General features: G+C 41.4%; 1 protein-coding gene across 3 annotated transcripts in view; it reads left to right on the forward strand.

Moving 5' to 3' along the window:
* Window positions 1-3709: 3709 nt before the first annotated feature.
* Window positions 3710-27828, forward strand: part of BICDL1 (BICD family like cargo adaptor 1) — a 76594-nt gene continuing 52475 nt past the window's right edge. The window contains exons 1-2 of one of the 3 annotated variants that reach the window (XR_016513950.1): window positions 3710-4219; window positions 10321-10536. Coding sequence is in view for 2 of the 3 variants with exons in the window: in XM_090290891.1 (XP_090147017.1) it covers window positions 3791-4219; window positions 10321-10536 (645 nt within the window). In the remaining variant the exon portion in view is untranslated. The remainder of the gene's footprint in view (window positions 4220-10320; window positions 10537-27828) is intronic. The other 2 variants (XM_090290891.1, XM_090290892.1) reach the window with 2 other exon arrangements.

Here is a 27828-nt window from a genome sequence, read left to right on the forward strand (position 1 = left end):
CCATTGTAAATGGAAGATAGATCAATGGATTTGCTTGATATGGGTTTAGATTCCACATTACAATTAACCTTTAAGAAGCTATCGCTTCAGTGAATTGAGTGTCAGCCTGTGAGCCAAGTGTCGCTGGTTCGATTCCCAGCCAGGGCACATGACTAGGTTGCATGTTAGGTCCCCAGTTGGGAACGCAAGTGAGAGGCAATCACACAGTGATGTTTCTCTCCCTCTCTTTCTCCTTTCCCCTCACTCTAAAAAAATGAATAAACAAACAAATAAATAAGTTATTTTTTAAAGTTTAAAAAAGAAAAGAAGCTATCACTTGTCGAGTTTTGGCGTAACGTCAAAGAAAAATATCAACAACGATTTCAAAAGGCTATTAAAATATTCTTTCTTTTACCAACCACATCTTTGTGATGCTAGATTTTCTTTTCTTTTTTAGGTTTATTTATTTATTTTTAGAGAGATGGGAAGGGAAGGAGAAAGAAAGGGAGAGAAACATCAATGTGTGGTTGCCTCTTGCACCCTCAACTGGGGACCTGGCCCACAACCCAGGCATGTGCCCTGACTGGGAATCAAACCGGCAATCCTTTGGTTCGCAGGCCAGCGTTCAATCCACTGACTCACACTAGCCAGGGCAGATTTTCTTTATGTAATTCAATCAAAGCATCAATATACTAAATGGAAAAGCAGATATAAAAACTCATTTTTTATTATTAAACCAAATATTGAAGAGATTCGCAAAAATGAAAAATAATACCATTCCTCTCATTCATTTTTTTAAATTTTGGAATATACAGTGATTTCTCATGAAAACATGTGATGTTAATATGTAACAGGTTCATTGTTAAGTATTTTTAAATGAAGTAATATTTTATCGGTTAATTTTAATATGGTAAATATGAGTATCTAAACCTACATAAACTAAAGGTTTTTGAGATCTTCAACAATTTTTAAGGGTATAAAGAGATTCTGAGACCAAAAGTATAAGAACCACTATTCTAAGTAGTTCTCCAAACATGGGCTAGTCCCCTTTGATTATTCACAGGAAGACAGTGCTTAGGGTAAACCTTTGCAGTAGAAAATGATCACGTCCCAGTCAGGTTAGGCAGGGGAGTGCTATGAGGAAGGATCTCTTCAGGAGCTAGAGTTAGCATGGTGACAGCTCATTCCCACAGTAACAGGTCAGTCTAATAGACTAGGACAACTGAATTCAAGAAAGGCAGGCCAGAGAGCTTTTTGGAAAGATGGGCTGCAAGTCTAGATCAAGGAAAAATAAATAATTGAAACCCCCTTTAATTAGGAATTCTGTTTGCTCTTGCTATGCGTGTCTCTATAAATATATTAGGGAGAACGTATCCTTTTTTGATCAAAACAGACAAAAGAGCCCACAATCCTCCTGCTCAAGAGGGCATAATGAAAAGTGTCAGAACACTCCATTTCTGGAATGGTACCATGGTCAACTTCAAAAATTCAGCTCTAAGATTGACATGGGAACCCCTCAATTCTCTGTCTCCTTTCCAATCAACAAGTGAACAAAGCCTGTGCTAAGGCTCACAGCCTTTCAGATTCTCACCTTCAGTTTGGGGTACAAAGTGATGTATATACCTAAATATTGGCAGGCTCTGAATTTTTTTTAACTGACTTGAGAGAGAGGGAAAGATCAATTACTTGCTCCACTTATTTGTGCATTCATTGGTTGATTCTCGTACATGCCCTGACCAGGGATCAAACCTCTGTGAAGGTGGATGATGCTCTAACCAACTGAGCTCTCCAGCCAGGGCTAGTAAGCTCTGAATTTAATAAAGAAAAGCCTGAGAAACCATTTGGCTTGAAATTTCCATCTCACTGTGATGAAATGAGTCAAGGTGTATGATCTCACTCGAAAACGGCTTCTTGTCCGGGAGAAAAGGGGAAAAAGAGGGACCAATTCTAGCTTCAGACAGGCTAGTTCACGAAAATGGGAGACCGGGAGTCACCAATGAGGTTAGAGCAGGAACCGGCTGGGGTCATCCAAGCAGGCTCTTCAGTCCTTCTTCTGATCATTGCAGGAAGCTTCCCTAACACCACCTTCTGTATCGACGAAGGCCGTCTCGGTCACAAATGACCACTTATATTCCTCAAGATGTCTCATAGGTGAAGAAAGTAAAGAACGGATGATTTACCTGAACCCTGGAGTCAGCCTGCCTGGATCTGATCCTAGTGTAGTGACCTGGGCAGATGACTCCACCTCTCGAGGCCTCAGATTTCTCCTCTGGAAAATGGGAAGAGTGACAGTGCTCACTTTGTAAAATAATGGGTAGAAAGCCCTTAACACCAAACTTGGCACCTACTAAATACCAAATAAACACAAGTTGTTTTTAGGGACATTCTTTACTCCATATTCTCTGGGCGCAGTGTTTTTCGTTATTACTCAACACAACTCCTTTCCTTCAAGGCTATTTCCGAGGTTCTGGTTTCTTATATCCCTGAGTCATCTCCATTAAGATGCTGGGTTTCTGAAATCATCCCTTTTTACGGCTCTCTAGGGCTCCCTCTCCTGACTGCTTAGCTCTCATGGGGCCCAGACCCTCAATTCCGTGACTGCGAGTCTCCCTCGGGGCTTGGTCACCTGTCTTGGGAAAACGTCCGCAGTCCCCGCGGAGACCAACTAAGAGGCGGCGACGAGACTGAGCAGCACCCCACGGCGACAGATGCCCCAGACCCGAATTGGAAGTGAGGCAGGGGCGGGGCCTTGTCCCGAGGTGAGAGGAGATTGGGGGGGTGCGGCGCACCCAGTGGGGAACGAGGCGGGGGCGGAGCCTTGCTCCGACCTGAGAAAGAGGCTCGAGCGGAGCTCATTGGTGAAAGCGAGGCAACACCCCGAGGTGAGAGTGCTGGGGGCGGGGCCACACTCGAGGTGGGGTGAGCTTGCTCCCAAGAGCCGATCGGAGCCTTAGGGATGCGCCAGCCGCCTCCGCTGGCGGCGCGCGCAGTCGCCCACATGCGTGACGCGGCGCAGGGGTTAAGGCCGCCGGCGCCACCTGGGCGTCGCTGAGGAGACCCAAGAGCCAGCGAATCCCGTGCGGGCGCGGCGAACAGGTGCCCGCGCGCGTCGGGCGCCGGGGAGGGGCGGGGAGAGGGGGCGCGGCCGGAAGCCCAGGGCGGGGTGCGGCCAACCCGGTGAGCAGGAGGAGCCAAGAAAGGCAGGAAGGAGCTCGCCGGGCGGTGCGGCGTGCGATGTGGAGCTGCTGCCTCGGCGCCTGCAGCAGCAGCGGCAGCCGCCACTGCTGCTGCCGAGCCGAGGGACATGGAGCGCGGCTGCAGAGAGCGGCCGCCGGCAGCAGCAGCAGCAGCAGCAGCAGCGAGCGTCGAAGCAACAGCGGAACGCAGCCCGTCCAGTGAAGCGCTGCCCGGCCCGTGGCGGCAGCGGCGGCGGCGGCAACAGCAACAGCAACAGGGCGGCTGATAACCCCGTGGCGGCGGCGGCGGCGGCGGCGGCGTTCATTCTCAAAACCTCAACTCCCGCTTCGCGGCCCCTCCGTCTTCCCGTCCTCAGCCTTCCCTGTGCCACCCGCTCCTCTGCTGCGCGCTGCGAGCAGCTGAGCCCGGAGGCGGGGGGGAGGGGGCGCGTGCCGCCGGCGTGGGGGAGGGGCGGGCCGGCGCGCGCCGCGCCCAGGGCTCGCGGGGACCCGGGGGGCGCGTGCCGCGGCGCGAGGCGAGGCGAAGCGCGGGGCGGTGCGGCGGGGCCCCTCCCCCCTGCAGCCTGGCGCGCGCCGGCCGGGCCGCACAGCTGCGGGCTCCACGCGTGCGGGCCATGTCCGCCTTCTGCCTGGGCTTGGCCGGCCCCGCTTCAGCACCCGCCGAGCCGGACAGCGCCTGCTGCATGGAGCTGCCCGCCGCCGCCACGGACGCAGTCGGGAGTCCAGCCGCCACCGCCCTGGTCTCCTTTCCTGGGGGCTCCGGGGAGCTGGACCTGGCATTAGAGGAGGAGCTGGCGCTGCTGGCGGCCGCGGAACGGCCGTCCGAGCCCGGGGAGCATCCTGCGGCCGAGCCTGGGCCTCGGGCCGAGGGAGCCAGAGTGCAGCCACCGCCTGTCCAGGACCCTGAGCTGCTGTCGGTGATCCGGCAGAAGGAGAAAGATCTGGTGTTGGCGGCCCGGCTGGGCAAGGCGCTGCTCGAGAGGAACCAGGACATGAGCCGGCAGTACGAACAGATGCACAAGGAGCTAACAGACAAACTGGAGGTGAGGATGTCCCCCCTGGGATGGGTGGGAAATAGGGGGAGCCCGGGCACCCGCCAGGCCCTGGGCAGCTTCTAGCGCCACTCACCCCCTGCCCCGCACTCCACCCTTTCCTTGCCCACCCAGCTCACAAAAAAACGCCTGGAAGGGTAGGGGCAGGATGGAGGGTTTGGGATCATCAGACCGGGGACCCATGGCATACACCTGCCTGGCCCATCCTGTTCACAGCGGACGGGTCCACACACAACCGCCACCACCGTGGGCCATGCTGTCTGTGTACTGTACCCGCATCTAAAACAGCTCTTACAGTGTGACTAATTCATACAGCACTGAGGTGGCAGCCGCGCCCCGAGGAATGAGAAGGGGGAAGCATTTAAAATATGCCTCAGGTTTGCAGGGAGGTGGTTAACGCCTAATCTGGGTGTTAGGCTAAAGCTTCCCAGACTGGGCGTCAAGGCCTCCAGATGCCCTTGTCTTAACTTCCTGGCAGTTCGGAGTGGTGGGAAACAAGTGCCCTCAAAGGAGCTTTTTATAGGTTCACGTACTCCGGGATTAAGAGCTGGTTCCATGGCCGCCAGCCGGGCCGGGGCTCAGCACGTGACGGCCCGGAGTGGATTTAATTTGGACCTCAGTATTTGTGTGTTTAAACAGTACTTTTCTGTGTTCCGGGTCTCACCCATGCAATCGGATAGGCAAATGTGAGAACCGTATTGCTTCAACTGTTGTTATAAATAACCCCTTGAAGTAGCTGTAAGATTTCTGCCATTTCTTTCTCCTTCACTAGAAAAGGGTCTTGAAAGTGGTATGGAACACCAGCATTTCTAAAAATGAGATTTTAAAGGGGGAGGCATCTATGACAGTGGAGATGAGCTTATCTTTTTCTGCCTGTGCATTTACTATTGTTACCCACTTTGGTTGCAACCAGTTGTATGTATGTGTGTGTGTGTGTGTGTGTGTGTGTGTGTGTTTTATTAGTTACAAGAGAATAGTACAGTCTTGAATAAGGTCTGAAATTGACCCTAGTCTGGTTCGGTATCACTGCTCCTGGCTGAACAGGCAGAATGTAGATTCAGAAACTTTTGTATAATAAGATTTAAGTATGTCTGTAGTCCAACCACATATCAAAAGTAAATCAGGGAGAAAAAAGGAAACCAGTGAGTGCCCTGTAGTTCAGTTGGCCTGTTAACTAGGTCTGCCAGTCGATGAACTCCTGAGATACCTCTCTGAAAAGTGGTTTGTGAAACCTATAGGTAGACTGCCAAAAAGCAACCCAATGAATGGAATTGTTGAATTTTCACTTGAAGTAGAGGTCTACAAATAAAAGGGTGTCTTTTTTTTAAAAAAAAAGATCTGATTACACGGCTCTATATAGAAGTACCGCTGCAGATAGTTATACTTGATTTGAAATTCCTTCTTTGAGGGACTTGATTGAAGAGACAACAAGCTTGAAAGGACCATCATATCAGTCAGTTTGATTAGTGGTAGATTTCAGAGTAACCCTGAGTGTGCAGTTACACACATCCTGGGTTCCATGTGGAGCCTTTATACATTTCTTCAAAGGAAAAAGATTTCAAAATTTGGTAACAAGAAAGGTTTTATTGTAAAAGAATAAATTACCTTTGACTTTGTAAAATTTAAAGCTCGAATTGTTTTTTAAAATCTTCACTCCTCTGCAGGCTGGCATATGAACTCTAGTGTTAAAAGTTGATTTTAAATTTCTGGAGGTTTGTTGCACAACAGTGTGAATGGACTTAACACTTCCGAACTCTACACTTAAAAATTAAGATGGTGAATTTTATATCCCATACACTGTAGTCCCCCCTTATCTGAAAAAGAGATGTTCTAAGACCCCCACTGGATGCCTGAAACCACAGATAGTCCTGAACCGTATATCTACTATGTTTTTTCTATGCATACATACCTATGATAAAGTTTAAATTATAAATTAGGCCCAGTAAGAGATTAACAACAACTAATAACAAAATGGAACAGTTAAGTCAAAAACATTCACCTTTTTTACTTTTTGTAAACACTTTACAGCTTCTCTGGTGCATCCAAATTGCTAACATCACTACTTTTGAGCTTTGGGGCCATTATTAAGTAATATAAGGGTTATTTGAACACAAGCACTGCAATACCGAGACAGTCAATCTGATAACCCAGAGGGCTACTAAGTGACTAACTGGCAGAGAGCGTATATGCTGGACAAAGGGATGATTCACTTCCCAGGCAGGACAGAGTGGGAGGGTGAAAGATTCATCATGCTGCTCAGATCGGCGCAAAATTTAAAACTTGTGAATTGTTTTTCTGGAATTTTCCATTTTAATATTTTGGACCAACGGTAACCGTGGGTGGCTGAAACTGTGGAAAGCAAAACCACAGGTAAGGGAAGAGTACTGTACTTTACCGCAATTTAAAAAATAACATTTTTTAAGGTTTATTTTTAAAAAGCCAAATAATGAGCGTCATTGAAACTGATGGAGAGTTCAGTTATACTGTTTCTTCTAGGTATGTTTAAAAATTATTATTAAAAATGTTTAGTTTTTTCAAACATTTAAAAATATAAAGATTGTCATTAGTTTCTTGTTAATTCTTCTAGTGTCAGTGTGAGAGTGACAAACCTGATTTCATTTGATACCTGCAAGTGAATTTTGTCCACTGTGTATTTTTTAAAGCAGCCTAGATTTTAGAATGTCTCCTTAGACAAAATACTTTCTAAAGTTCAACACAGCTACTCTGCTATAATTTCAATTAAATGAAACGTTTGGAGGTAGAGAACCAGCTCTTACTTTAAAAAGCATTTGTAATTTTCCACAAACTGCCACACATTGGAGTCACATTTTCTGACAGGTTGGTTTGAAAGATAAACAGTGGATTCTGAGAGAATGTTGGTTTGACTGTTAAGTGATGAGATGGTTTTGTTTTAGTCTTGTCTGCTTCCTTACTACTTCAAAATTGACACCTTTCTAACTTGAGGACCAGTTTCAAGATCTTTTCTTCCTATTCATATGGAATACCTCTCCAGTTATGTGTACCAAATCCAAGGTTATGTTTTGTCACTTAAAACATAAAGTACTTGATCTTGTACTGCTCTCTTTATTAAAGGTACACTTTAAAGTTTTTAATAGTTTAAAGATTAACAGACATTTTTTAGCTATACATCTCTCAGTGTTAAAATAAAAATTCCATTTAATTTAAAAGACTTAAGGTTTTGGTTATTTTTTTCCATCCTGAAATTGTCTATCCTGTATTTTATTCACTCAACGAATCAATTTTCATATGCTTAAAGTTTTTAAGACATTAAAAAAAATTCTATTTGCATCTACAGTTAGCCCATTCGTTTTTAAAACTTATAGCCAACCAGGTCCTAAAGGGATTTTTTTCTCCCAGAGTAAGAACTATGACAGTCATTTGCATTTTTACACTTTTTTCTTCAGAGATTGAATATTTAGTTTTTTTAATTACTGTTTTTAATGTACAGAATCCCCTCTTTTTTTCCTTCCAGTTGAGAGTAACTTATCTCTTACTGCAGAGGTGGTTTTTCCCCTCGAATACTTTTTCTTTCCCCTTTTCTAGGCCAAGTCTTATGATTCTAGTGCTCTTTTTAAGAGGGTAGAACAAGAGAGATGAAAATGATTGCTTATTTGGAGTCAGTAGTAGACTTAGAGGAGCAAACCTAGGGGTCCTTATTTGCATCCAGTGCTTGGTCCACTTTAAAAAAATAGTATTTTTCAAGAACCATATCCTGGACTTATGTGAATGGTGTTGCTTTTTCAGTTCTTTGCAGAAATCCATTTCTGTGACAACCAATTTTAGGTAGGCTAAGGATAACTAGCTTTTGTTTCTTTGGAGTTTTAAATAAACTTCTTTTTTTTTTTTTTTTTAGAATGGCTTTAGTTTCAGAAATATTGGAAAGATGGGACAGAGAGTTTCCATCTGCCCTCCATCCTCTTTCCTCTATTATTAGCATCTTACATTAGTATGGGTCACTTGCTTTAATTAAGAAATGAATACTGATATGTTGTTATTAACTAAAGTCCTTAGTTTATTCAGATTTCCTTAGCCTTTACCTAATGTCTTTGTGTCTTCCAGGATTCCATCCAGGATACCACACTACATTTATTGGTAGTTCTCCTTTCTACTTAGTTTCTTCTTTGCTGAGACAGTTTCTTAGACTTTTCTTGTTTTTGGTGACCTTGACAGTTTTGATACTAACTTTTTCCCTCGTTTTTTCTTTATTGAAGTATAATCGACATATAACATCATGTTAGTTTCAGGTGCAGATATTAACTTTCAAGATACCACATAGCCCCAAGAAACAAAGAATAGCATGAGCAGAGCCTTCTGACCTCTGCACTTGCTGATAATTCTGCCTAGAGTTTACTGGTTAATTCAGCACTTAACTGAAAATATAATTCTAGAAGAAACCTTTTTTCAGGATAGATAAAAGGCTAAATTCTTTAGGTTTATTAATAGGAAGGTCTTGATTTTTTTCCAAGAAATTTGTCACATGTCCAAAGGAATGTAAGGACAGAATAGATTGATCAGCACCACCTGTCCTCAACCCCGCCTCCCAAGTGGATTGGATTGTTTTAGTTGCTTGGTTGGGCTGTTCACTAACAGCTGTTTGCTGAATATTTTTAAGTCTCTCTGTTCTTTTAGAACACAAGCCTAATTTATCGGGCCTCTTCATAACACTGTGATTACTGAGTTCTTGCTGTTGCCTTCTCAATATTTCTCACTTTGGAAAAACTCAGTAAAACCAAGAATCACAATTTTAGGATTGCAATTAGCATTTGTTTCTGAATTTCATCTTTCTGAAGTTTCTACAGTGGCTAAAACAGTCTCATTTTGGAAGTTTAGCAATATGAGGGAAGCTTAGAGCAGAAAATTCTCATACTGAAGAGTAGAAGTCCCTCCCTTATCTTTCCTTTTCCCACATGCTCCAAACTGAGACTGTATAAAGTGTAACTATAATGTGACTTTTTCAACAAATATACTAGAGTGGCTATATCCAAATGAATTGTTCCCTGAAAGTGGTCAATTTGGGAGGCTGTACATGTATTTCAATATTTATTAACAAACTATCTTTGCTAATATGCTCAGAATTTTAATTTTGGATCACTACTTTTATCTTTTGGCATATTATTTGGACTGTTGTACCGTGGTAAATTTTCATTTTGGGGGGTAAATTAGACTTTCAGAAACATTCACAAGTCACCCAGAGCAAAGTAAGGGGAATAAGATGCCAGGATGAAATGAGATCATCTCAGATGTGAAGTAATGGGACTGATTTTCTTGTATAGTTACACACTGGCCCTTAAGGTGTTCTAAAAGAAGCATTCCAAAAAGTATTTGCAAAGTGAGGTCTTGGATAGAGCAAGAGCATAACTTCCCACGGTGAAGAGGTGACTAGTATTCTGAAGGAGAAGATTCATGTATGATTTAAAGTAGACCTGAACCTGAAACTGCCTTAATGATTTTGAAATACAGTACTATGTAGGGCACCAAATATCTATTGAGTTGTGGTTTAGAGCGCTAAAAAGAGTGAAGTATCATAGACACAAATCCCAGCTCTGTTATTTACTGGTATTGACCCTTATCTTGTTACTTAACCTCTTCTGTTGCCTCATTTATAAGGAAAGGTAGTTAATCTGAAGGATCTCTGGAGTTCTTTCCATATCTGAAAATTCTGTGATTCTAAGTGCTGATATTATATGCCAAGTAGAACAGATGATTTCAACAGAAGCCTTCTTAAGGAATCTTTTAAGTTGTTCAAATATATAGTTCATCAATTAATTAGATGACAATAAATTTCTAATGAATTCCTAAGTCTAGAACCCCATGCCCAAGGACAGAAATAAACATAATACCATTAAGTGGTTTTTAATAGGAATGGCAATCTATTTATGAAAACAACTCCTTTTCTATTCTGGAAGAAGGGAATATTTTCATAGCTGTGAAATGGACAACTTTTCCTAAGTGGCAGTGTTTTGTTGTGATGACTAACTGGGAAAAAGAAAAGTTAGGAGAGTGTGCAAAGAGAAAAAAACGAAAGGCCACGGAATTTTTAAGTTTTTAAATCCTCTTCATTTTTCACCCAGCACTTAGAACAAGAGAAACATGAACTAAGAAGACGATTTGAGAACCGAGAAGGAGAGTGGGAAGGCCGTGTGTCAGAGCTGGAGAGTGATGTGAAACAGCTTCAGGATGAGCTGGAGAGGCAGCAAGTTCATCTACGGGAGGCAGATAGAGAAAAAACACGAGCTGTCCAGGAATTATCTGAACAGAACCAAAGGTTATTGGATCAACTCAGCAGGGTGAGTCCCAAGTTAAGAATTTATGGTTTAAAATACTAAAACTTGAAACAGACCTTCTGTATAATGTCAGTCATGCATAATAGTAAGAGTAATTCTCTTGTTTGCTGCTTTCGGTATTATATCAAAAAGTTAAGTTATTTTCACCTACAAGGACATCAGCTGTGCCAAACTATGAGTCAGGAACCAAGACCCTTACCTGTCATTAGCCAGCTATGAGGCTTTAACAATCACTTGGGAGTTTTCTCATTTTTAAAATGAAAGATTTCTGACATCCCTTATAGCTCTAAAAAGCTATAATTCCTTTTCCTAGAGAAGGTCTGTCACTGATAAATTATGTTAATGCATTTAGTTCAGATATTAAATGGTGCTGTCTATAAACTGAAAAGCTTAGGGGGAACTTCTAGAGGAAATGATTTTTATTGATACTACATTTGTGAATGTACATTACTTCATATTATTTAAATACTAAAGGAGGTATATATATATATACATATTTAAAATTTGTTCTCTGTATTTCCACATTCAGTAAAAATTCTTTACTTGTGCCTTTATAAGGTGATGTCATGAAAGAATTAATTAACCAAGGTCAAGACTTATAAAATGATTGCAAAGGAAAGAGTTTGAGGGCTGAATAGGTGGAAGTCTATTTAAATACAGAACATAACGTTTTAACAAATGCAGGAATGTTGTTAATACCCTGGTCTCTAAATCCACTCACTTTTGAGTTAAGAACTGGATTCATTATTGTACCTCAGTCCTTTGTGTGTGTTGAAAATAAAACTACTAATCCTTCAGTTACCAGAGGAAAAAAAGAGCTTCTACTCGGCTCCCATCCCTAAGCACTAATATTCTCATGAGAGCCCTGCCCTTGTCTGCATGGTTAGTATTTGGTGCTTAGGTCTTTGGGAAAGACTTAACTAGAGCAGCATATGGTAAATCCTGGTGCTTCCACTAATTCAGTGGTTAACATTATACTAAGTTACTTCCCATGGGTACTCTGAGGCTGGTTAAAGCCTTCATGTCTGACAAGGAAGTGTGAAGTAATTGCCATTATTAGAGAAAGGGAGAGAAAGGAGAGAACCGAAGGAGGCCAGGGAAAAGAAGTGAGATAGCGGAAGGAAGAAAAGGAAAGAGAGAAAGATACATTCATATCAGAATGTATCTGATAGGAAATACCAGAATGTATATGAGGCGAGAATTAAAGTGAAAGGTCTTGCCTGCAGGTTTCCCATCTAGGGAACCAAATTACCATTTGATTGGCTGGAAAGGACGAGTTGGATGGTTCTTCACGAAGTCATTTACAGGGCTAGTTCAGTAATAGCATTTCTGATTCAGTTCTAAAACCATTTTCAGCAACAGGGAAGGGAATCTCTAACCTTGTAAAATTGTATAGGTTTTTGAGTCTTCACTCATTCATGAAAGATTAAGCTAACCAGATAGACCTGGCCACATTGATTTATTTGTTCAAAAATATTTATTTCACACTTATTCTGAGCGAATATTTCTATGGAGACGTAAGACCAGGAAGACAACAAACCAGAAAATTAAAGGGGAAATTATTTCTTGATTGTCAAGCTCATGTTAGAAAAGAACTCTGCTTTCCGATCTCATGCAAGATAGGTGACCAGGAGACAGGGGAGAAAGCAAACCTTAGCAGGGCGGCGAAAGAACCCAGAGCTCGGCATTAAATTCCTATTGAGCCTTAGCTCTGCTTCTCATTTGTTGGGTGACCTTGTCTGTGCCTCACTTGCCTTGTCCTTAAAATGGGGGTAAAAATGTGTACCTCATGCAAGTACTTTTGGCATGAAAATAAGGTAATGTGTTTATGATAAGCAGTGAATTGAATGTAAGGATTTGTTTCAGTGTTGATGGTTATTTTGCTAAAGCAGTGTCTTTATAGTTGAGGATCCCTTGCCTAATTTCTCTGTAGAAAATCCTGATAAGCTGCTCTCAAAAGAAGATAGGAGGATAGCATTTCCACTAGATCTAGATTCTTCTCCTCTCTGGCCTTGAATGTAGGCCCTTGATGAGCTTAGTGGCTTTTTTTCCTTTTCTTTTTTTAAGCAGGACAATTCCCTGGTGTTTCCATCAACATCCAGTTTAGATTGCATTGTATTTTAGTTTTATTAACTGGGTATTCAGGAACTTGAGAAGTAGAGTGGTACTTTGAAGTGAATTAAGATTTTCCTAGGACAAGAAAACAACCAGCAAAAGTAATAGAAGGCCATGCTTTTCTTAAAGTGTATATAATATGTTTTTATAAGCATGAAATGTATAATACCTATAATATAATACAATATTTCTATGGTGCTTTTGTCCAAAGTATTTTTAAATATATTTCCTTTGTTGCTATGGTTCTTTCATCAGGGTGGGGGTGGGGCTGAATTATACAAACTATTTATTTCTTTAATAATAGCTCTATTGAAATATAATTCACATACCATAACATTTACTTTTTGAAAGGGTACATTCAGTGGTTTTTAGTATATTTAGAGAGTTGTGCTCACCGTGATCTAATTAAAGAATATTTTACCTCCCCCCAAAAGAAACCCTGTACCTATTAGCAGCCACTCCCCAATTTCTGCAACCCTCTACTTCACACTCTGACAGCCTCTAATCTACTCTGTCTCTATGGATTTGCCTATTCTGGACGTTTCATAGAAGTGAAATCATACATATGTGATCCTTTGTGACTGGCTTCTTTCCCTTAACATAATGTTTCTAAGGTTCATCCACACTGTAGCATTTATTAGTACTTCATTTCTTTCTATGGCTGAAGAATATTCCATTGTGTGGATATAACATTTTGCTTATCCATTCAATACTTGATGGACATTTGGGTTGCTTTTACTTTTTGGCTGCCATAAACATTCATGTACAATTTTTTGTGTAACTGAGGTTCTTTTCAGCTCTGAAATAGGGTGCTATGAGCAAATGTATCCCATGAGCTTTTGTATCCTCATTATGGTGAAGAAAGGAATAGGTATTGTTCTAATTTTATAGCTGGGAAATCTTCAGGGACAGAAAGATACGTGACTTGATTAAGGATCTTCCAATTTAAGATTGATTAGAGTTCCTATGCCTTGATTTCAGATTTCTGAGGCAGCAATTAAGCTCATAGGCTTTGGAGCCAGACAGCCCTGGGACCAAACACAGACTGCTATTTACTAGCTGGATGAACATGGAAAAAGGGTTTTTTTTTTACCTTTTTTAACCTCCTCCATATAATGGAATAATTATATCATCACTAGTACCTGATAATGCTATGAGGAGTAAGTGAGATATGTATATATATAGCTCTGGTCACAATATCTAACATACCATACTGTTCAATAAATGGCAGCTATCATTATAATTTTCATGTCCTCATCCAGATGGGATTTCTGCATTTTTAAAACATTGATTCTCTGACTTGAGAGCGGAAGAATCTGAAATGTCCCCAGCATATATCAGTGTGTAAAAATGTTTCGTTTAGTAATTAGTGTCTATGCACAAATACTTTTTTAAATTAATTCTTCTAGGAGTCGAGTTGAGTTTATTTTATGGCACCTCATATTCTCTGGACACTGCTTCATATATACTGAGGACACATTTATCCCAGTTTATTTGCTCATTTGGACAAAATGCCCCCTAAATTCTTTTTTAGCTTCTAAGATCATGAGTCTCGTTTTATGAAACTTGGCCTGACTTAGTTGGAGAAAGAATAACTCACTTTCTAAGTTAGAACATAATACCATGATGGCATTGACAGTGGAGTTTAATGGGATGTGTTAGACATTTATTATCCTGACTGTATCAGAAGTGGAAAGAATACAATGAGCCTTGCTTTCAGAAGGAGGAGAGGAGAGGCGTGGCCATCCTTGTTGTCTAAGGAGAATGTATGCGCGCGCACACACACATATACATTGGCACAACTTTTCTATTTATTTTTGCTTTTTATTTACTTTTTGGAAACATTGCTTTTTTCTTTTTAAACGAAATGATTTTGTTAGTTTTTGGGTTACTATATCTTAGACCAGTTTTTATATTTTTCATGGTTGTATATAGTATTCCATGTACACATGGACGTACCAAAGTTAGTGTGACCATTTCCTGTCAAAGAGCATGTGCATTGGTTACAGAGTTTTGGTACCAGAGTCACTGCTGCAGTAAACATCCTCGTTCATACATCTTTGCACTTCTACATTAGCATTTCTCTAGAATGAACTCCTAGAAGGGAGATGTCTAGATCGGAAGGTTTGTACATTTATAGTTTTAATAGATATTATCATATTGCCTCCCTCAAAATATTTTAATAGTCTGTACTCTCCCTAACATTTATCTGTATTAAGGCTGAAGAACCTATCATTCTGCATGCATAAATAGTAAAACTACAGGGAAAACTGAAGTGATTCCATCACAAAAGTGAGGATAATGATTACCTGAGGAGTGTGTATGGGGGTGTTTGTCATCATGGAATGGTGCTTGAGGAGGAGAATTCAGGGATGTTCTACTTCTTGACCTTGCTGGTGATTGCATGGGTATTTGCTTTACAGTTATTTGTTAAACAGTACATCGATGTTTAAGTATTTGTATTTATATATGTTATATTTTGCAATTAAAAAAGAAAAAAATCAGTCATTTATTAAACAAATATGTATAATGTGCACCTATTGGGCACCGTTCTGGGTAATAGAAATACTGCCGTGAACAGGATAAATTCCCTGTCCTAAAATAATTTAGGAGGTTTGATGGTAAAAAAAGGAACTATATAAATAATATAAATCAGGTAGTGATATGTGTTACGAATAAAATATAGCCAGGTAAGGGGAGGAAAGTGGTAGCTGAAGAGACAACATGACTTTGGCCGTGGCGTCAACAAGCAGCCTTTTAAGAGGTGAGGTTTGAGCAGGCCCCTGAAAGGTACAAAGGAGTGGAAGAGTATTTCAGGCTAAGAGGAGTGACTGGAGAGCAGGCCGATGTGACTGGGATGCAGTCGGTGTGGGAAGAGTGTAAGAGGTGAGGTCTGAGGTCGGGGGGTGGGGGTGGGGGGCGGAGGGTAAGGAGCCAGACTACTGTGCTGTGAAGCCAGTGACGGGTTTCTGATGGGGGAGCCTCGTGACCTGATGGATAACCTTTTAAAAGATGACTCTAGCTGCTGTGGGAGAGCGGATTCTCGGGGCCAGGGGTGGAATCACGGTAATTAGTGTAGAGGTGACTCTCCAAGGGGAGGACTGGTGGTAGCTTTGATTATAGAAGTGGTGAGAACGATTAGGCGGGGGTGGGGGGGGGGTGGGGGGGGTTTGTTTTGAAGGCAGAACCAACAAGACTTGTTAATGGAATGGATGGATGGGAGAAAGGGAGTTAAAGAGAGAAGAATTTTTTAAAAAGACTCAGATTTTTATCTCCAGGTTCTGTAGGAATAGTGGCATCATTGACCTGAGAGACCAGAGGTTCTCAGGAGCAGGGGCACAGGTTGGGATATAAAATTGAATAATTGTTTTTGGGCTGTTAAACTTGAGCTACCCTTTAAACATCTGTTAAGTTTCACATAGGGCAATAAGAATTCTATCGTATTGAGGTGAAATTTTGAATTAAATTTTCCATGCAAACTCCCTCAGTGCCTGAGACTGTTGTAGTACAGTAAGTTGTCACCCAAGAATTGACTCATTTCGAGTGACTGAAGCTATGTTCAGATGAGTGCCTACTCCCCTCCCCCCAGGGCTGACTTCTTCTGCCTTCTGTGATCCCCGTCTTCTCCTTGTCACCTGCCCTAGATTCTCAGCTCCTAGAAGAGCCACTCTTCGGAGTTGTTGTCTGTGCAGTGACATGTGTAGGAGGAAGTGTATGCAAACAGGTGTTTTCTTCCCTGCCTGTTTGGGGCTGTATTTCTCAACCCGCCTCCAATGTCTTACCCAAACAGAAAAAATACAGCGTGCATACTAGCTGGAGCTCATCTTCCCTGAAAAGACTAATTTTCCTCTAAAATGTAAACAGACTCCTGTTCTTTAAACAGCTCGTTTGGGATTAAGAGCTCTGCATCTGGTACACTTCTTGAAGCACATTTTCTCCAGGTTTCTTTCTCAGGGGTAAAGTCTTTAAAATAGTGGCCATTAGTGTCACAGTCTCCCTGCTTCTGCTTGGTGACACGTAGCCATTTTTGTTTCTAGGATGCTTGACAGTGAACAACAGCTGCTTATCAAAAGTAGTTTTAATTTCCCTTTAGGGTCCTTTTAGAGTCCTGGCTTTCTTCTTAGAAAAGTCTCTCTCTCTCTCTCTCTCTCTCTCTCTCTCTCTCTCTCTCTCTCTCTCTCTCTCTCTCTCTCTCTCTCTCTCTCTCTGTCTTGACATTGAAATATGGATCCCCTTAGTCCCTGTAGACAGCTTAGTGTATTGTATTAGAGTGGCGAAAACAGAGGTAAATGAGCTGTCCCTGTCTGATGTGTGGTGAGGCCTCCACATTTTGAACCTGGCAAATGGTTGGAGGTAATAGGAAGGCTGGAGTTAACTGGCAGGAAAAAATGTTGGCAGCAAACTGCATTCTTTTGTTAACCCATAGTTCTGGTTGCCTTGAAAAATAAAGTGTGTATTCAGTGAGTAAGCATAATCAGCAGAAAAACAGGTAATGTTTTGACTCTGATAGAATCTTCACTGTTCTTCATTGGAGTCCAGGAAAATAATCCAGTGCTATCATGTCATCGTTAGAAATGAACAAGAACTTCTAGTCTGGCTGGACCAGAGGTTTATAAAATGTTTGCTTTTTAGAGGTTTTTCATACTTACGGGGTTTTAAAAATTACACCACTTTGAAGAACCGTTACCAAAATAGATATCATGCACTCTTGAGATATGTGCCGCATTTAACAGATGAAAGACCACCGGTGCCTCAGCATGTGCTGCTTTCTAGAGACATTCCCCTGCAGCCTTTCTTACCCTCTTGGCAAACTAAAGAGTATGATTTGCTGGGAGTTGAGCTGTGTAGAAACTGGTGTTATTTATAACTGTTTCACTGAGAGAATAAAGTTTGTTTCATTACTTTAAAATCACAAATACATCAATACTGAGTAAAGCTGCCATTATTATTCTTATCCTCCAACTTCAAATTGTTTTGAAAAGGCCTCACTGTTCTTATAAATTTTATACATTTAAATTTATAAACTACTTAGCCCTGGCTGTTGTGGCTCAGTGGATTGAGCACCGGCCTGCAAACCGAAAGGTTGCCGGTTCAACTCCCTGTCAGGGTACACGCTGGGGTTGTGGGCCAGGTCCCCAGTTGGGGGCGCACGAGAGGCAACCACATACTGCTGTTCCTCTCCTTCTCTTTCTCCCTCCCTTCACCTTTCTCTAAACGTAAATAAATAAAATCTTAAAAAAAAAACAAAAAACTGGAAATGCAGAGAAGCAGATCTTCTCCTAAAGTCCCCAGAAAGGAATACAACCTTGCTAATACCTTAGTTTTCCTCCAATGACATCATGTTGGACTTCTGACCTGTAAAACTGTAAGATAATTTGTGTTGTTTTTAAAAAAAAAACGTAAGAAAAATTTATAAAATACTTAATAAAATAACCTTTATCTGTATCTGTTTATTGAGACGTCTCATAAGATTTCATATGGAAAAGGGTTGTACTGTCAGAAAAACACCTCACATAATTTGGAAAACTGTTGGTTTAGATCAGTAGTTCTTGAACTATGTTCTGAGGAACCATAAGTCTCCAAGAGATGCCTTGGGAATGGTTGCAAGGAAGCGCTGAAAGAGATATTAAGCTGGTAGATTTCTGTCCCCTTCGCTGTTTCCATTTCAATCTGAGTGTTCCTGTGTTTTATGTATTGAAAATGTGTTTTATATTTATTTGGAAAAAATGGTTTTTCCGCTCTATGGTAAAATGATTTGCAAATCACTAATCCATTAATAAGTAGTTAAGGAAGCTGAGACTCAGGGAAGTTAAATGACTTGCCAAGCCTGCAGTCCCAGTCCTTTGCCACTTCCAGTGGGGCTCTTACTGCAAAGTAAAGCCATTTCTTCGGGAGTAAATAATATAATACTGATTAAGGAGGGGGGTAGACAAAGAGTATTCACTATTTGTAGAGGAGTAACCCTAGTTACATATTATTACAGTATTTATGAATTAATACTGATGTTTGCATAACAGATAAATCTCAAAATCTTAGTAGCTTAAGAGAGGAATTAAAAACTGGTATTCCTGATTGGCAGGTGCCCCTCAGCTCAGGCAATGAGTCAGGGATCCAGCCGTCTCCATCTTGTGACCCTGCCACCTTCAACAGGTGGCTTCTAAGGTCGCGGCCAGCGGCAGCAAGCCTGGGCGGTTTCTGTGGGTCATGTCAGGAAATGGTGGTTGTAGCTCCCCCTTGTTCACTGGTGAGAGCTCGGTTCTAGGACCTCACAGGAGAGACTGGAACGTAGGACGTTCTGCACCCAGGGTAAGTGGGTTGGCAAACAGCTGGTCGGTCTCAGCCCTGACAGTATCAGAAGAAAGTCCTGGACTTCCCTTTTCTGGGCTTCAGTTTTCTGAAGGACTTGGACCAGGTAATTGTTAAGATTTCACCCATTCTAAGTAGAGTGGCAGACAGGGTTGTGACAGTACCGCCTTTTTTATACCCATACGCCATTCTGTCCTAAGTAGGGAAGCTGTTGGCTTTTTTGTACTCAGGTAGTACATCTGGTAATCACAGCTTTGAGTAAATTTCTTTGAAGCTATAACTTGATCCAGCATCCCCCAAATTTTTTAAAAAGTGGTTATGATTTTCGGGTTGCCTTGGGGTAGAATAGATCCATTCATGGTTACATTAGGTAGGATAAAGTGTTATAACATATAAACCCTAAAATCTCAATGGCTTTACATAATAGAAGTTTATTTCTCATTCCCCTGAAGTCCAAACAATGTTTCTGTTAAAACATGAGGGGGGAAATAGCATCATATTTTAATGGAAAAAACTGGCCCGGAAAACTTAAAACTTCACTTCTACCCTGTGCTCTGTCCCTTACTGACCTTTAATAAATCCTCACTGTGGGTCTCAGTTTCGTGTCAGTAAAACAAGGGGGTTAAGCTAGAGAGGAGATGGTTCCTTCACTCTTTAAATATTCACGTGAATATATGTGATCTCTATTAAAAAGAAAATTCTTAAGGGGATGTTCTCACATTATGTGGTGTATTGTGATCCTGATAGCTTTGTGATGTTAAACATATTCATCCATGCAGAACATAACTGATCCATCTCTGGGACCAGGGGCAGCTTCTCCCTGCACTAAAATTCAGTGCCTCTTATCTGATGGGAGATAGAGAAAGATTGAGATGATTGGTGATATAGGAAAATTTATTTTCCACTTCAGTCTTGACACATAAGGTACTTCCCCTGAACCCAACTGATGATGAGGGCAGTGAGGTATTTACATGCTTTTCCTGTTTAAAAGTATGTAGTATAGTACTAAGGTTTTATGAGGCTGACAGTCCCAACTCTACAAGAAAGTCAGATTTTCCACATCGCCCCTAGCATTATTAGTTACGTTCAGTGCTGCATGTTATTTGCAGAACTGGAAGAATTCCCCACACACACACCTCTCGTCATCACTTGCTAGGTTACAGCATTTTACATTGTCTCAGTCTGGTGATGTTGCTGTGGATACCGGTTATTCCTCCTCCTGTGACACTGTGCTGGTCAGGCTCAGCGTGCAGACAAGACATAATTATGGGACTTCCGGCCAAGATGGAGGCCTAGACTGACATGCTCTGTCTCCCTCCACAACTAAGAAGGAATACAACTATTGCAAGACCAGAAGTAACTAGAAGTTCCAGAAAATAAAGCTACATGGAAGTCCAACATATGATGTTATAAACATTGGTGCTTGTCCGGATGGGTAGGAGGGGTGAAGCCTGGGAAGAGAGGTCAAGCTGTGCTGGCGGTGACGGTGGCAGGACAGCGGTAAGCACACCCGTATTTAAGGGGAGGCGAGAAGCACCTGAGGAGCACCCCTGGCTGCAGACCAGACCTGTCAGCTTGCAATTCCAGTGCTGGGGAAGGCAGACCCCCATTGCCTCGGACTATGATGCCCAGAGGGCGCAGGGACGAAGGAGGTGGCTCCCAGTCTCTCAGCAGAGAGTAAACAGCGGAATCCATCTTTGACCCCCGCCCCCACTCAAAATGCCACAGCGTGGTGAGACAGGTCGCCCAGTAGTGACAAGCGCACAGGGCTTCGCCCCCTATAGCATGGGAGGTGTGACAGCGCCGCCCAGGAAGCAAAGACAAACACAAAACTGTCAGGATGGCACAGATCATGATAGAGATCCCCGTGACGCAGCTGACCAGCCAGGAAATATCTGATCTAATGGCTCAGCAGATAGGAAATCTTTCTGAGACTCAGTTCAGAGCTTTGGTTATACGAATGCTTCCAGACCTAACAGCAGATCTTAAACAAGACAGGGAAGGAATGAAGGCTAGTCCTGCTGAAATGAATGAAAACACATATGAAACTAGTGGTGAGGGAAAGAAAACAGGGATCAAATCAACAATTCGGAACATAGGGAACCAGTGCAGAAAGAGGAAACAAAAAGTGAGGAAAATGAGGAGAGGCTCAGGAACCTATCGGACAAGCTATAAGCGGGCCAACATCCAAATCATAGGGTTACCAGAAGATGATGAAGAACTAGAAATTGAAAAATTATGTGAAAAAATAATGAAGCAGAACTTCCCTAACTTGGGGAAGGAAACAGACTTACAGGTCCAGGAAGCACAGAGAGTTCCAAAAAGCTGGACCCAGGGAGAACCACACCAAGACACATTATAATCAAAATGTCAAAAATTAAGGATAAAGAGAGAATCTTAAAAGCAGCAAGAGAGAAGAGAATTATGTACAAAGGGGTCCCAATAAGACTATCAGCTTATTTCTCAAAAGAAACACTGCAGGCAAGAAGGGACTGGCAAGAAATATTCAAAGGAATGAAAAGCAAAAACCTACAACCATGATTACTCTATCCAGTGAAGCTGTCATTCATAATAGAAGGGCAGAGAAAGTGCTTCCAGGACAAAGTAAAACTGAAGGAGTTCATCAGATCCAAACCACTGTTATACGAAATGTTAAAGGGACCTATTTAGGAGAAAGGATCAAAACTATGAACGTTAAAATGAAAACTGTATCACAACAACCAGCAACAGAAACTAGGGAATTAAAACAAAGGCAAACTAAGTAGGCAACGAGAGTGGGAAAAGAATTATAGGTATGGGGAACATTTGGGGGGGAGGTCAGCGGGGAGGAAGAAGGGGGGAAAGGGAGGGAGATGGTAAAGGAATTAAGAAGCAAGGTAGGAGGGAGTGGAGTAGACAGGATGATGTTGAGAAAAACTATATGCACAACCAATGGGCATGGACTAAGCAGGAGGAACAATTGGAGGGAGGGGGGGTCACTGGGTCGAGAGGAACAAAGGGAAAAGAAATTGGGACAACTGTAACAGCATAATCAATAAAGCATATTTAAAATAAAAACATAATTATGATGTCAGAGATGTTTTAGAATATGGTGTTCCCCTCTACGCTAAAGATAAGATCTAAGTAATAGATATCAGTTCCGTCTTTTCTAATATATAAATTAAGGAAATGAGGAAAAGCTGAATCCTCAACACAGTCCATCACTTCAGACCTTTATTCCATTATTATTCTACATAAATAAAACTAGAAGATTTGAACTTTGAATAGGAGACCTCCTGTACTGTGTCCAGTTCATGCTCCACACAGACCAGCATCCTGCCTCCTGCAGGAAAGGCTTTGCATGGAATTTAATCGTTATTTTTGACATTGCCCTCAAAAGTTAGGGCCATTTGGGGTGGCTCTTTGTCAGACTCAATTTTCTAAGGGATAAAGCCTGTCTGAATTTTATTGCCACTTCATATCACACGTGGTTATGCTTGTTTTCCTGCTAGGTTTTAGACAGTACGAAGGCAGGGACTGTGTCTGTGACTGGTTTTCACCCCCAGCAGTGCCTAGAACAGTGCCACACCCATGGCAGTGATCCAGAAAAGGCTTATTGATGCTTTCTGAAGACTAAAAGAGTAGGTAATTACTAATTTGATTTTTGATTTCTAACACAATGTTTTAAGATGGTGAGAACCCCTTCATATTACAGTTGTTGAAGATTGCACTTAACCCGTGTTATTTAGCTCTTACCTAGTCAGACTCTTTGATCTCACGGTGGAAGAAACATGAAGGCCCTAAGAGGATGTGACTCATTTAATGTCACAGAGCAAGTAAAGCTGTGGTTTGTACAAATGTGTTATTAAAAAGTCTGTAAAAAACAGTTTAAAATCTTTGCAGTAAAAAGAGCTCTGTTTACTTAAATAATAGTGTCTTGTTTTATGCAGTCTTTATTTAAAAATGGGGCAGACAGACACATATTATTAGAGAAGAACTCAAGGGGTTAATAGGAGCTCTATGAAGAGCATACCAACTTCTATTTCAGGTCAGCTCAAAGCCTCACAGTCTACTTAAATATTTGACTTATTCCTCAAAAAACCAGGTTGAAATTGAACACAGCGTAGAATTGAGGGCAGCCTTTCAAAATTAACATCCTATGTAAAAACTGGCAGAATATGAATTAAAAAGTCATCCCTTGCATGTGATGACAGTTTCCTAAAGTGAAAGGAATTTATTTACCTAATAGAAAGGAATTTATTTACCTAATAGAATCCCTTTTTTCTGGGAAGAAAACGAAGTGAATGAAAAGGTATCTTCTGAAACACAGACTGCCAAAGTTTTTGGACTTGTCTCTGGGAAAGACAAGACATACCCTGTGAGAGTCGAGGAAAGTGATAAAGGAGAGGCCCTCAAAAGATGACATGTAATTCAGAGTGAAGCTCCCCTCCTTCCCAGGACCAGAGAATCAGAGAGCCTGCCCCTCCTTTCTCGTCTCTCTGCATCCCTTGCGGAAGTGAACTTTATGCAGTGATTCCCTTATGCAGTGATTGCCCAAGTACCTCTGCCTTTATGCTCTGCCCCTCCTTTTTCCCGTTGTCAGATTACCTTCCCCCATGGCAGTGTTCTGAGCGTGGCCTTCAGGGGACTCCCCTTTGCCTACCAAATTAAGTTGGAACTCTTTGGCATGGCATTCAAAACCCTGTACTATCTGGACCTAGCACACATTTCCAGCCGCGTCTCCCCTACTTTCTACTTGTGCCCTGGGCTTCAAACAAATTAGCCTATTTCCTCAGAATGCCTGGGGCTTGTCTAGCTCGCATTGTCTTCTCCCCTTGCCACCTGTTGGAGTTTTCCCCAGCCCTGAAGGCAAAGCTCAGTTGCCACTTCCTTTGTGAGGCCTTTGCTATTTTTTTCCCTCGAGTTTTCATCTCCCCTTCTGTTGACCGCAGAGAGCACTTTCATACCTTTCTTTTGTCACTTACGTCAGCCACCTATTGTGGTTAATTCATGTGCTCGATTCTGTGACATCAAAAGCATGGTACCTCCCACGGAGAGCTAAGCACCTTGTCTGAAACACAGATACTTACTTAGTAAGTATTAGAACTACAGTGACAAGCATATAATGCCTAGTTCTGTGGTTCAAAAATGTATAGCAAATTTGGCTGTTTACTAAAAGGTTTTACCTACCTAGACGATCAATATTTTACTTCCTTTAGTGTACACTCCCCATCTAGGAAATACTTAAGTTTATCTTTTATTAACTTCTAAAATTATTGAGATATGATTGACCTATAACATTATATTAGTTTTAGGCATATAGCATAAGAGATTGCGAAGTGATCACCAAATGTACCCTCATTTTTGCTGAATTTCTTCACCATTGTTTGTATCACTGGTTCCTGGTCTCAGTATGAGAATACTCACCCTTTAAATACAATAGGTAATCGGATTACCTTCTGCAGTATTTTTGGACAGCCTTATTGAGGTGTAATTTGCACTTTATAAAATTCACCTGTTGTAAATGTATAGTTATTTTTAACAATTGTATAGAATTGTGCAACCATCGCCATAGTCTAGTTTTAAAACACTTCCATAATCCCCTCCTCCCCCACCCCCAAAACGAGTTCCCTGATGTCCTTTTACAGTCAGTCCTCACTCCTACCCCACCCCCCTCAGCCCCAGGAAAACTGATCAGCTTTCTGTCTATATTGATGTACTTTTTCTGGATATTCCACATGTAACGGAATCAGACAGTATCTAGTTTTTTGTTTCTGTCTTCTTTCACTTAGCATAAAGTTTCTGAGGTTCACTTATGTTGTAGAACAGATCAGTAGTTGCTTTTTGTTACTGAATAGTATTTTGTTGTGTGGATATAGGCACTTTGTTTATTCATTCACCAGGTTAAGGACATTTGGATTGTTTCTAGTTTTGCCTATTATGAGTAGTGCTGCTATGAAGATGTTGATTCTGTACCTTTCTTTGTGTGGACATGTTTCATTTATCTTAAGCAGATACCTAGGCGTGGACTTGCTGTATGGCATATCTCTGCGTAACTTTAAGAAACTGCCAAACTGGTTCTACCATTTTACATTCCCACCAGCAAGTGTATGAGGGATCCATTTTCTCCACAAGAGGATCCCTTCTTAGTATTAAAAGAAAAAAATTGTAGATGCTCACATGATAATAGATGTCATTTTAGTACCTGCAGGTTAATAAAAAAATGTAAAAATGACACATTATTAGGGACTTAGTAATACTTCTAGAAGAGTTTATATAGGTATACCTTGGAGGTATTTCACGTTTGGTTCCAGACCACCGCAATAAAGCTAGTTGTAATCTTTTTGCTGGTGGAGGGTCTTGCCTTCAATTTGTTAAAAATGAAACAAAAAATAAACTGTGAAGTGCATTAAAATGAGGTGTGTCTGTATTCAGTCATCATAACAGCATTTAATGACATGATGTATTCACTCTACAGAAAGCAGTTTGTGGGTACTCTTACAGCAGCAATTCGGTGTTCCCCAAGTTGCTGTAGTTGGGAGCTACTGGTCCAGGTGACTTGTTTAGAAGTAAAGTTGTTTGAAAACATGTCAAGCATTTATTTGGCTTGTAATAGGTGCTCAGTTAGTGACAGCTTGTTAGTACTTAAGGATCAGAGGCTTAATAGAAAGAGCACAGGCTTTGGAGACAGGCGGAACAGCAGTCTCTCCTTTACTCAGGCTACCTCGGAATGGATTCTTGTGAACACCTGTTTTCATACGTAACTCTTGCTAACTTCGAGTATCAGTGAGTATCTACCCATTTTTGTTGTTGTTTCATTTTGTTGGATAGGAACAGTCTTCTCCTTCCCACCGCCAGGTGTCCCGTTCACTTTGAAGTGTTGTTCCTGTACTCTCAGCATGGAACTCTCATCCCTGATGGTGCGTTAGAATCTCCTGGGCGGCTTGTGTGATGAATACAAGTGCCTTCGTCCTACTCCCAGAGGTTCTGATTTAACCACTTTGGGATGTGATCTGGGCATCAAGATGTTTAAAAGCAGGTGATTATAATGTGTGCCCAAGGATGAGAATTACTATTCTAATGTGTAACCAGGATTGCTGGCAGCTCTTCTTGCCTAATTTCATATCAGCAGCCAATGTTACAAGTATAGGCATACCTTGTTTTATTGCGCTTCACGGATGTTGAATTTTTTCCAAATTGAAAGTACAAACCTCAGCCAGAAAAAAGATTACAACTCGCTTTACTGCAGTGGTCTGAAGCCGAATCTGCAATATTGAGGTAGGCCTGTAGCTTAATTCCTTTGTCAGTAAAGGGATTGAGCAAAATGGAATCTCTGGGATACCCTGTTAGAACAACACTGAGCCACTGGAGGAACCTTCAGGTATAGGACTTGCTTCCACCTAAGTAGCAAGTTCGTGTCTGAAAGGAGGGTGTGTGGAATGAAAGCAAAAACCTAAAACCTGGCTGAAGTCAGGGCATATTTCATCCATCATCACACCTTCTAGGAGGCAGTGTGCATAGTGAAATGGATTCAGATTTTGGCACTGGGTGAATATGGATTTAATTTGTCTCTCTTACTAGCTACGTTGGTTGGGTTCAGAGAGTATGCAATTGCACACTGTTCTCATCCGGAAAAAAATAGGATTAGTAAAAACAAAAAGAGAATCATACACCTTGCAGGGTTGTTAGGAATTTGGACTGGACATACAGTCCTTAGCATACTGCTGGCTTCGTAGACAGCAGTTGTATTAGTGTGACTGCTCCTGCTGTGTCCCAGTGACTGGACATTAAAGGGACCATGAAGTTAGAGACTGTCTTAGACTCATTTGTACCTCTGGTGCCCTATGCTCAAAGCTTAAAAAATTTGATGTATAGAAAATAGAAAATTTTGTATTAAAATCTTACCGCTTGACCTCATAGGTAAATAATTAATAGAGATGCGGCACTATGATATTTAGTGCTCAGCAGGTAAAATTTGCTGCACATTATAATGGCAGTATTCCTTCCTTTTTGTTTAATGAGATTCATGGTCAAAGTCATGCAATGTCATACAACCCAGGGACAAAAAATAGTAGTACATCGTATTAGGCAAGAAATGCTTCAGCAGTTTCAACAAGTTTGATGTGAGCAGGAGGATAGGTATGAAGGACGCTGTAAAGAATAACCATGCAAGGAATAAGAGAGAGGTCAGAATAGAGTAGGATGGTTACACAAGCCAGAATCAAAACACTGAAATGCAGTTCGTACTTTTCCCTAGCTTTGTCCACAAAGGGCTGAAAAACAGTGAAATACTAGTAGTGATGAGTACCTGAGTACCTTACTGCCCAGATTTTACTTTCTAGATATCGTTCCCCGCTGAAAGGAACCGGGTTCCTTGGAGAAATAACTTAATTCCTAGACTGGCATAGGAACTTGACAGGGTGAGCCTAAGACATCCTTCTGTGCTAAAACCAAAAACCTTTCCAAATCTAATAATATAATTATACTTTAATTGAAAACAAACGAGTGGAGTTGTGTCAAAAGAACAGAGAGGCCAGTTTGAAGGAACTCTGACTGGCTAACGTCAGGACAACTGGCGCATTAGGGAGAATAATGATGCAGTTAATTTATATACATGAACACACAAAAATCCATGAATGTAAATTCACACTCAGAAAAGAGAAAGCTCGAGCCCCAATTGCCAGTGTTAAAAATTACTCTAGTATCAACTCCTTACTCTAAATATTGATAAAATTAATAATTGAGCATTTTTCCAGGAGCAACTTTTTTTAGGGTCTGAATAACTCTAGGGGATGAGGATATGCTGGTTTTTTACATGAGAATATTTTAAAGGAAAAAAAAGGCAAAAACAGTAGAAGGTAAATTTAAAGCGCCTATAACAAGGAAATAATATTA

Source organism: Furipterus horrens, unplaced genomic scaffold (assembly GCF_987537825.1).
Source record: "Furipterus horrens unplaced genomic scaffold, mFurHor1.1.pri manual_scaffold_11, whole genome shotgun sequence".
In the NCBI taxonomy this organism is placed as follows: Eukaryota; Metazoa; Chordata; class Mammalia; order Chiroptera; family Furipteridae; genus Furipterus; species Furipterus horrens.